The sequence below is a fragment of the Lutra lutra genome, chromosome 15 (genome assembly GCF_902655055.1).
Source record: "Lutra lutra chromosome 15, mLutLut1.2, whole genome shotgun sequence".
Classification (NCBI taxonomy): Eukaryota; Metazoa; Chordata; class Mammalia; order Carnivora; family Mustelidae; genus Lutra; species Lutra lutra.
Window position 1 is genome coordinate 42,331,793 of NC_062292.1, and position 11,204 is coordinate 42,342,996.

Here is an 11,204-nt window from a genome sequence, read left to right on the forward strand (position 1 = left end):
TCTCAAGCTAGTGAAAACCAGACAATGCACATTAGTTGAGTTCAGGGCTCAGAGCTCAGATTCTTCCTGGAATAGAGAGCTCATAGCAAAACTCCTGGAATAGAGAGCTCATAGCAAAACTGAACTGAAAAAATGTTAGCAAAATATCCAGTTTTTCCTATCAGAAACATCCCAGTTGTCTTATAGTCCCAGAGATAAGACTATGCTGGAGACAAGGGCAGCCAAAAATCAGAGAAAATTACTTTTTTAATAATTTTGATGCTGTTTAAAAAGGAATACCCTGACATTTTAGGTGATCAGGTAAGAGAAAATCTGTGCCTAATATGAAGGTTATACAATAAGTATTTATCAAATGAATGACTGCCTTGTAATGGGATAATGAGATCACAGAGAAAATAGTCATGTTCCTCTCCTGACCAACTAATTTTTTTTTTTTTGTCACATAGGAAGTGCAGCCTTTAATGACCCTCTTTCTTGGCTCTTGGAAAGATCCTCTGTCTTCTCTCATGCACTGCTAGAGTCTTGGGATATGAGCATCCAGTCAGTCCTACCCATATGTTCCTGTTGCTTCTAGAAGTCTGGTGTTCTTGCTCCAAGGGAAGAATTTTGGATGGTAGATCCTTTTGTATAGAAAAACAGGGAAGAAAAAAAAAAAGAAAACCACGGAAGGGTTAAAAATCCTGCCTCTTCCACCAGTGGCTCTCTGGGACCAAGAGGATGTTACCTTCACTCTGCCTTTCAACATGTTGTGTCTTCTGTGTTAAGGATCCTGAAAGGAGGGGCACCTGGGTGGCTCAGTGGGTTAAGCCTCTGCCTTTGGCTCAGGTCATGATCTCAGGGTCCTGGGATCGAGCCCCACATGGGGCTCTCTGTTCAGCTGGTAGCCTGCTTCCCCCTTTTTCTCTGCCTACTTGTGATATCTTTCTCTCTGTCAAATAAATAAATAAAATCTTAAAAAAAAAAAGAATCCTGAAAGAACCCAAGAGTGAGATGTCCTTGACCAATTTCAAGACTTTAATTTTTTTAAATCTCTATACATTCTAAACTCTGACTCAATCCCTCCCAGAACTCCCAATGGCTTCTTCAATATTATTAAACTTCACTTAATCCATAGGTTGATGTGCCTGACTATTATTCCAGAGGGTGGAGTGGCTGTCACAAGCAATCTCACACATTTTACCTTCTTCCCAGACTCATCAGATAATACCTGCTTATTCAGGGTGCCATTTTCTAGTAGCCCCAGTAGAATATAGTCATCACAATCATTGACCCTATTAGTAGCATCATAGCCCAGTTCTACTTGTCCCTCTTCCAGCTGATTCTTGCCTTTTAGGTGAGAGCCAGTCAGCACTTGAACTTGGAACACTTTGGCAGGTACATCCAAAACCACAGTCAGATGACTGCCAGCCTCCGCTGATTTGGTATAAAAGAAATTCTTATCCAAGCTATAGGCATTCATGAGAGCAGAGTCATTGGCAACCTTCAAGCTGGTGTAGATGGAAGCAGCAGGGTTGCTGGGAGAACCAGGGTCATTTTCCTCAATCTCTTTATCTTTGAGGCTATTGAATTTGCTGTCAAAGAAGGAGTAATTACCCATGTGCTGGAAAAGAGAAGGGAAGAATTGGATTGGTGCTGGTTCCATGAGAAGGTCATGAAAATGAGTGAGGATGTAGTCACAGGGCATTTTTTGGTAGAAGAGGAAAAGGAAGTGAACCAAGCAGGGAAGGTCTCTAGTACGAAAGAGTTTTCCAGTGAAGCCCAGCTGAGAGAAGTTTAGAGTCAGCCAAGGTTTGTTTCTCCAGGCAGACACTGCAGTAGCTATCTGGGTGACAAATCCTGGAGCACATGTCACATCATCTTCGATCATCAGAAAATAGTCAGAGAGGTTGGTTGCAAAGTTCATGAGGAAGGCATAATCCATGTTCTGCTTGAAGTGGAAGGCTACATAGGCTGGGGTGTCATGAAAGTTTTTCTTAAGGTCCTTTAAAAGAAGATAGTTTTTAAGAGGTGTATTGATCACTACTAGCTGTCTGGCCTGGATATATGGTTTAAACAGGGTTGAGATGTTGGAGATCATTTGACCAAGCCACTTGGGGTCAGGATCTGCCAGGTGTACCAAGACAATGAAGTGTTTCCGCTCAGATGAGGAGGAAGCAATGAAGAGAGATTGCAGGGTGTCCAAGAGGTAGCTCCCACTGGAATGTTGAACTGAGGAAATCCCTATGGTCAGCAGTTCTAGGATTGGGGAGAAAAGAGGACCTTTAACAACTTAGAGAAGTGAGGAAAATAGTTGCTATGAATGAGGTTATAAATCTTTCTTAGGTCTTTCCATATGCTAAATTCATTTGTCCCTCCGGTTATTTTATATTTTCTCTCCCCCAGGCCTGGGTATGGACCATATTAGAAGTTAAAAATATCTGGTCATAAGCTATGAGTTAAAAAGATTATCTTTGAAAAACTACTGTGGGAGAAATAGATAAAGAAGATAAACTAAAATCATTGCATCCACGTCTCCTCCCACCCAAAGTCCCACTGAGAAACCAGGAAGGTTGCCATGAAAAGATAATAATATTTGAAGAATTCCCGGAATATAGAATTTGGAACAGGATTGGTGGAGAAATCTAAGTAGAATTTATAGCCCCAAAGACACACAGAGAAAACAACTGCACAGATGCATCTGTATCAGAACTTCAGAAAAGTTCTCAGTTTGAGCCACTAGATAGAAGAGGTATGGACTCTGGAATGGTCACCTGGATAATTACAGAACTGTTTCCAGAACCACAAGACCAGTGATCACCAAGAGGCTGGTGGTAGCAACACACATGCCCAGGCAAAAGTCATAAGGATTTCTGTCTAAATAAAGTGGAAGGTTTGCCAGGCAAAGGCCCAGGGTGTGAATCCTGGGGGTGAAAAGAACATCAGAAATGCAGGCAAGAACTCCAGGCAACAGAAGAAGGGGGAACAGAGAGAGCATAGCTGACTATGGCATTTACCTTTACACTCCCTCAAGTAGACATTCAGAAATGTAGAGCCTGCCAGAGTGTGTAAGCAGGTAAATGGTGGAAATTCCCCACATGACTTAGGGTTCTACTGGGAGAATTAGCAGGACACTTCGCCCAGAAGATCTGTTATCCACATTCCTTACTTCCTGTATGTGTCACTGCTCCCCCATAATCTAATGAGGCAGGCTTCTATAATCACAATACACTTCTACAGAGAGGCAAAAAGGAGTGGTTATCTGTAGAGAATTACACTGTTCATTCTAGATCCTGGAATATAAATCTGAAACAAGAATCAAAGAACATTTGAATATAAATATGAAACAAGAATCACCAACATAATGGAAGAAAAACAATGACTCAACCAGAAAGAAAACTGTAAAAATGTAATAGAGGGAATCCTGAAATGAAGAACATTTCAAATATATTACTATCAATCCTCAGAGAGATTGAAGAAGAAATCATACTTTTTGGTAAAAGGACAGGCTCGTATGAAAAGAAGTTTGTAGAAAATATGGATATGGTGACTTGATCGAGTTCAGCTTAGGTTTATCTGATATGTTCTTCCAGCAGAAGACACACAATGGCGAACTGTTTCTGTTTTTAGGATCTTAGCAGCCTTTGATGTTCAGTGTCTAGATCCATTAATACTCTAAGGATTGTAATATGGTGATATTTTAAGTCAAACATTCCTTCTGCATTCATTACCTGGAATGTTTCTATGAAGTGAAAATTCCCTTAATCTCCTCTTTGGTTACCCAGTGGTATAGTTCATATAGGTAAATGAGATAAGTATTTGATTCTTTCCTTTTACTCACCAGCTTTCAAAATAATGATTGGTTGCCTAGCATTTTCCAATTGTGACGAAATTGGTTGGTTGGTTTCTGTTTGTTTGTTTTGGTATCCATATGAACTTATGAATTTTATGATTCAAACCACAGAAATTTTATCGATGTTTAAATTGTCCTATCTTAGGCAAGTAGTCTCTTGAAGTTGGGTCCTGAGCCCATTTAATACAAGTTTAGTAATTTTTCTTTTCTTTTTTTAAAAAATATTTTATTTATTTATTTGACACAGAGAGAAATCACAAGTAGGCAGAGAGGCAGGCAGAGAGAGAGGGGGAAGCAGGCACTATCCCAGGACCCTGAGATCATGACCCGAGCCAAAGGCAGAGGCTTAACCCACTGAGCCACCCAGGTGCCCCAATTTTTATTTTTTTTAAAAAAGATTTATTTGTTTGTTTTAGAGTAGGGGGAGGAGAGGGGGAGAGAATCTCAAGCAGACCCCCCACTGAGCCAGGCTGGACATGGGGCTGCACGTGGAGCTCAGCATCACGAACCATGAGATCATGACCTGAACTGAAAGCTAGAGTTGAATGCTTAATCAACTGAGCTACCCAGGTGTTCCTCAACTTCAGTTATTTTTGAAAGATTCCTTGCAATCGGTATGACACTTCCTGCCTTGGATGTGAAATCAGCCTTTTTTTCCCAAGGAGGACTGGTTATTTTATTATAAAATGGAATTACTCATTCCTAGTGGGTCGTTTCTAGGACCTAGGGGACAGAGCTAAAAAACCTTTTTTTAAAGTCTTTTTACTTATTTATGACAGAGAGAGAGAGCAAGAGAGGGAACACAAGCCATGGGGAGCTGGAGAGGGAGAAGCAGGCTCCCCGCTGAGCAGGGAGCCCAATATGGGGCTTGATTCCAGGACCCTGGGATCATGACCTGAGCCGAAGGCAGAGGCTTAACCCACTGAGCCACCCAGGTGCCCCCTAAAAGTTTTTTTTAGAAAAAGATAAAAAACATCATGGGTTCAAGCAGATATTTCAAAATGCATTCAATTCAAAAATGCATTTAAACTTAAAGAAAAATGTAGTTTTCCCTTGCTGAGAGTTCTTTGTATTTTTAAGACCAACAAGCTTAAGCCCTCTTGAACTTAATCTTATTTTATTGACAATAAATAACTTTGTGTTGTCCTTTGAATTCTTAAAGTATCTGAGTCAGTTAATGGTTATTCTGTCACAAGGTTTATTTTTTCTTATCAAATACCATCACAACTTATGGGGATCAAATGAATGCCATAGCTGGACCTCAGAAGGGTACACAATGCCAAAATGAAGCTTGTTCAGCGAAGAGAATCACAAAGTCCTGGTTGAGCTGACAGATAAAAGCCACATAGTCGGGGTGCCTGGGTGGCTCTGTGAGTTAAGCCTCTGCCTTCGGCTCAGGTCAAGTCCCGCATCGGGCTCTCTGCTTAGCAGGGAGCCTGCTTCCTCCTCCCTCTGTCTCTCTCTGCTTGCCTCTCTGCCTACTCGTGATCTCTGTCTGTCAAATAAATAAAATCTTAAAAAAAAAAGCCACATAGTCTCTAGCCATAGACTTCATAACGGATGCTAGCACAGTTACCAGCGATAGGGGAAAAAGGGGTACCCTTACTGCAGAAGTTGGTGAGGATCACAGTCAGATCTAGGCTGGAGCCGTACTTTTGAGAGTACGTGATGGTAGTTAAGGCTGTGAGACTAGATGAAGTCACCAAGACAGTGAGTCTAGACAAGAACTAGGATACATCAGCATTTAGGCAATGGCGAGAGAAGATAAGCCAGCAAAAGAGACTGAGGATCTACTAGTGAAGCTGGAGGAAAACCAGAAGAGTTTGGAATTCTATAAGCAATTGAAGAATGTTAAAAGAAGAGTGATCCACTGTATCAAATGCTATCATAGGTCTATTTCCTTCCTACTGCCTTCTGTCTCTATTCTTGTCTGACCTGTCCCAGCGTGTTCCATACCCCTTGTGCATACTCACTTTTTTTCAAAGGAGGAACTCCAATCAAGATTTGGGCGTTTATGTTTTTGAGCAGTTCTAACTTTTTCTGCATATTTTTGAAGGTTTCCAAGTGGTTTGTTCTACCGGGGTTGATCTGCATCTGGGCTCTCTGCCAAGCTACCATCTTGTTTTCCTCCTGAGAAAAAAGTAAGTTTCAGCTCTATTATTCAAGCCCTTTGGGAATAATAGTTGAGTGGATTCTCTTTGTACGACACAATGAAGTATCTCTAGGATACAGGGCAGGTTGCTCAAGGCTGACTTCAATTTCTTCCTTATTCTCTAAAGAATATTTATTTATTCTTTATTTTTATTTATATATATTTATTCTTCTAAAGAAGTTCTACACGAGGGGCTCTTGTATAAACTGTGGGTCTTGGGATGAAGGGAACTGGAATTTCGCTAGCTTTCCTGGGTCCCCTATGACTATAGCTTGATATGGGTTCTGTGAAGGGCAAAACATCTATTAAGTGTGAGAGATATAGGAGAGAACGTACTTCCACCCCAATGTCCCAATCTAAACTCTTTCCTCTAGGTGGCACTTCACTCTTGCAAATTCGTTTACTACTCTCCCTTTTCTTGTCATTTCTGGTTTCTAGGGCAATTTTCTCAACTCTTGAGACTTTTTCTTGGCTTCGATAAATGACTTAACTTTTCTGAAATTCAGCATCCTACTATATAAAGTGGGCCGGAGGAGATATGTAACTTTAAAACTGAAGGAAATTTTCTAAAATGGGAAACTTACTAAACAAAGAGAATATTTTAAAAAATAAACATATAATGTATTATTCGCTTCAGGTTTACCACTGTGAATCATCAGTCTCACACAATTCATGGCACTCACCATAGCACATACCCTCTCCATTGTCCATCCCCCAGCCACTCCATCCCTCCCCCCACCACTGCCCAGCAGCCCTCAGTTGTTTCCTGAGATTAAGAGTCTCTAATCGTTTATCTCCCTCCCCATCCCATCTTGTTTCATTTTTCCCCTCCCTCTCACAACCTTCCACCCTGCCTCTCAAATTCCTCATATCAGAGAGATTATATGGTAATTGTCAGAGTATATTATGTCTCATCAATTGCTATTAAAAAAGAGCCAACTTTGCTGAAGTATTAAATAAGTGTTATTTTTTCCTCAGCCCTAAATTCTCTGTTCTGGAGTGCCACATCACTTATTTTCTCCATCAAAGAAGAATGATATGCTGAGTCCTCAAATTCATTATCTTTTTTCTTCTTTGAGTGTCTACAGTGTTAGTGACAATTTCACACAAATAGATAATTAGATAATCTGTTTTTTTTTTTTTAAGTCAAGGGATTTTAACTTTGCCCCATCCATAGTTTCTGGTACTCACCAAAGATAGAAAACTTGTAGTATCAAAGGGATTTTCTCTAATGAAAAAGCAGATTGGGAACACCATTACTATTGCAATAACAATGAATAGCCATAGAAAATCTTTCATGGTGTCGGGGCTGGGAGCTTGTAGAGCTGTTTCTCAGTCTGTGACTCTTGGATGTATATTCGGATGTCTGCAATTTATAGAGTATCAAGAAAAGTTTTCATTTGGCAGTGATTTTTTTTCATGAATCAAGGAAGTTTACAGTATACGGTTTACTTATGTAAGTAGCATTCTTTAAAAAAAAAAGACTTTTTAAAAGAGCAGTTTCAGGTTCACAGCTACATTGAGAAGAAAATATAGAGATTTTCCACATACCTCCCACGCCTACACAGGCATAGCCTCCCCTGTGATCAACATCACTCATCAGTATGTGTTGTTCAACTGATGAACCTACATTAGCACAGCTTTGTCCCTTGAAGCCCATAGTTTACATAATGGTTCAGTCTTAATGGTGTATTTGATGGATTTGGACAAATGTATAAATGACTGGTACCCATTATTATGGTATCTTACAGCATATTTTCACTGCCCTACAAACCCTCAGTGCTCTGCCCATTCATCCCTCCCTCTCTTCTAATCCCTGGAAACCACTGATCTTTTTACTTTCTCCATGGTTTTGTCTTTGCCAGAACATCCTATATTTGGAATCGCGTAATGAGTAGCCTTTTCATACTGCCTTCTTTCACTTAGTAAGATGCGTTTAAGGTATTTCCATGTCTCTTCATGACTTTATAGCTTATTCCTTTTTAGCACTGAATAATATTCTGTTGTCTGGCTGTACCACGGTTTATTTATCTAACCATTCCCCTACCAAAGGGCATCTTGGTTGCTTCCAAGTTTGAGCAATTATGAAAAAAGCTGCTAGTAATAACCCCATGCAGGTTTTTGTGCAGACATGTTTTCACCTCCTTTGGGTAAATACTAAGGAACTCAATTTCTGAATTGTATGTTAAGAGTAGGTTTAGTTTTGGGATGCCTGGGTGGCTCAGACGGTTTAGTGTCTGCCTTTGGCTCAGGTCATGATCCCAGGGTCCTGGAATGGAGTCCAGTGTCAGGCTCCCTGCTCTCACCAATAAATAAACCTTAAAAAAAAAAAAGTAGGTTTAGTTTTGTAAAAAAACCACCAAAGTGTCTTCCAAAGTTGCTGTACCATTTTACATCCCCATTATGATATATCAGAGTTCCTGTTGATGCACAGCCTCACCAGTATTTGGTGCTGTCAGGTGTCCTAGATTTTGACCATTCTAATAGGTTAGTGATGGTATTTCTCATTGTTGTTTTTTTTTTAATTTTTTAAAGATTTTATTTATTTGACACAGAGAGAGACATCACATGCAGGCAGAGAGAGAGGGGGAAGCAGGCTCCTCGCTGAGCAGAGGACCCTGAGATCATGACCCAAGCCGAGGGCAGAGGCCCAACCCACTGAGCCACCCAGGCACCCCTCATTGTTGTTTTAATTTTCATTTCCTTGATGGCCTATGATGTGGAACATCTTTTCATATGCCTATCTGTCATTTGTATATCTCTTTTAGCTAGATGTCTATTAAGGTCTTTGTTCATTTTTTTAAAAGATTTTATTTATTTGACAGAGAGAGAGTGAGCGAGCAAGCATGAGCAGTGTGGAGGGGCAGAGGCAGAGGGAGAAGCAGACTCCCCACTGAGCAGGGAGTCCTATGTGGGACTCAATCCCAGGTGCCAGGGATTGTGACCTGAGCTAAAAGCAGACACTTAACTGACTGAGCCACCCAGGCACCCAGCATAGTACTCTCTTATACTTTTTTGTTTTTGTAGAATTGGTAGTAATGTCCCCACTTCCATTTCTGATTTTAGTAATTTTAGTGTTCTCTTTTTTTCTTCATCCATCGAGCTAACAGATTTTCAATTTTGTTGCTCTTTTAGAAGAGCCAGCTTTTGGTTTCATTGATTTCTCTTCTATATTTCATTGACCTTTGCTTTCATCTTTATTACTTCCTTCCATTTTCTTTGGATTAGTTTGTTCTGCTATATCTAGATCTTTGAATTGTAAAGTTACGTTATTGGTTTGAGATTTTTCTTATTTTTTTGGTGTAAGCATTTATAGCTATAAACTTTCCCTTTAGAACCACTTTCACTATGTCCCATAAAGTTCGGCATGTTGTATTTTTATTTTCATTCATTTAAATATTTTCTAATTTTTTTTGTGATTTCTTTTGCGATTTACTGGTTGTTTAAAAGTGTGCTAACTTCCACAATTTTGTGAAATTTCCAGTTTTTCTTATGTTAGTGATTGCTAACTTCATCCCATTTTGTCAAGAGTAGATACTTTGTATGGTATCTATCTTTATAAATGGATTGAGACTTAATCTGTGGCCTGACATATCTATCCTGTAAAATGTTCCTTGTGCACTTGAGAAGAATGTGTATTCTGTGGTTGGTGGGTAAAGTGCTCTGAAATGCCTGCTAAATCTAGTCGGTTTACTGTGCAGTTTAAGTCCTCTATTTCCTTACTTATTCTATGTCTAGTTGTTCTGTTCATTATTGTCAGTGGGATATTGAATTCTTCAACTATTACTGTATAACTGTCTATTTTTCCCTTCAATTCCATCAGTTTTTGCTGCTTATATTTTGACGACTTGTTATTAGGTATGTAAATGTTCATAATTATATCTTCTTGCTGTGTTGAACACTTTAATGAACTCTTAAAATGCCCTTCTTTGTTTCTTATAAACTTTTTTTGCTATAATGTCTATTTTGTCTGGTATTAGTTCAGCCACCTTTCTCTTTTGCTTAGTATATGCATGGAATATTTTTTTCCATCCTTTCACTTGCAACCTGTTGGTGTCTTTAGATCTAAAGCAAGTCTCTCAGGGTGCCTGGCTGGATTAATCAATGGAGCAAGCGACTCTTGATCTTGGCCTTGTGAGTGGGTGTAGAGATTACTTAAAATTTTAAAAAAATAAAAAATAATAAAATTGGGTCTCACATAGATAGCACAGTTGGATCAGATTATTTTAAAAGATTTTATTTATTTATTTATTTTAACAAAGAGAGAAAGACAGAGAAAGAGAGAGACAGGCAGCAAGAGGGGATGGAGCAGGGGGAGAGGGATAAGCAGGCTGCCCTGAGTATGGAGTCTGAGGATGGCCCAATCCCAGGACCCTGAGATTATGACCTGAGCCGAAATCAAGAGTCAGATGCTCAACTGACGGGGCTACCCAGGTGCCAGATCAGTTTTTTAAGTCAATTCTGCCAACATCTGTCTTGATTAGACAGTTTAGTCAATTTAAAGTAATTACTCCTAAGAGTGACTTCTGACATTTTGTTACGTGTTTTCTAAATGCCTTACAGTATTTTTGTCCCTTATTTCCTGCATTACCATCTACTTTTGTGTTTAGTTGATTTTTTTTGGTAGTGAAATGTTTTAATCATCTTCTCATTTCCCTTTGTGTGTATTTTATAGCTATTTTCTCTGTGGTTGCCATGGGGATTACATTTAGCATCCTAAACTTACAACTTTTTAACTTGAATTTCTACTGGCTTAACTTCAATAACATAGAAACTGCTCCTTTATAGGTCTACTAAATATATATATATATATTTTTTTTTATATACATTTATTTGTATTTCTATATTTATATATATAAAAGTTTCAGCCACAACACATGAAAGTCCTCACCTTTATTGGAGCTGTAGTTCTGAGACTTCTTTTGGGAAGTGCAGAGGAACTCAGCTTCAAAATTCTTCAGAGTTCCGGACTTTCTCCAAAGTCAAGAAGAAGAAAGTACCATGTTTGGGGGAGCTGGGTTGGGGCCATAATTTGCACCCTCTGAGGTAAGACAAAGTTGGTCACTGCTTTCAGATGACACTCCACCTGACAACCATTGTTCTCCCTCAAAGGGGCCTGTTTACCCTCCAACTTCACACCAAACACCAGCTCCTTGGTGAAGGTCCTGGGGAAGTAGTGAGGAAGTTCTGATACCAGCTTCCTGGGATTCTGACCTAGATCCA

General features: G+C 39.5%; 1 protein-coding gene across 1 annotated transcript; it reads right to left on the bottom strand.

Moving 5' to 3' along the window:
• Positions 1–999: 999 nt before the first annotated feature.
• Positions 1,000–11,003, bottom strand: LOC125086089 (alpha-1,3-mannosyl-glycoprotein 4-beta-N-acetylglucosaminyltransferase C-like). Its single transcript, XM_047705159.1, has 4 exons — positions 10,873–11,003; positions 7,173–7,347; positions 5,803–5,959; positions 1,000–2,235 (listed from the first exon to the last, which is right to left on the bottom strand). Exons 2-4 carry the CDS (start codon positions 7,278–7,280, stop codon positions 1,100–1,102), a joined length of 1,401 nt encoding a protein of 466 aa, XP_047561115.1. The 5' UTR covers positions 7,281–7,347; positions 10,873–11,003; the 3' UTR covers positions 1,000–1,099.
• Positions 11,004–11,204: the final 201 nt, after the last annotated feature.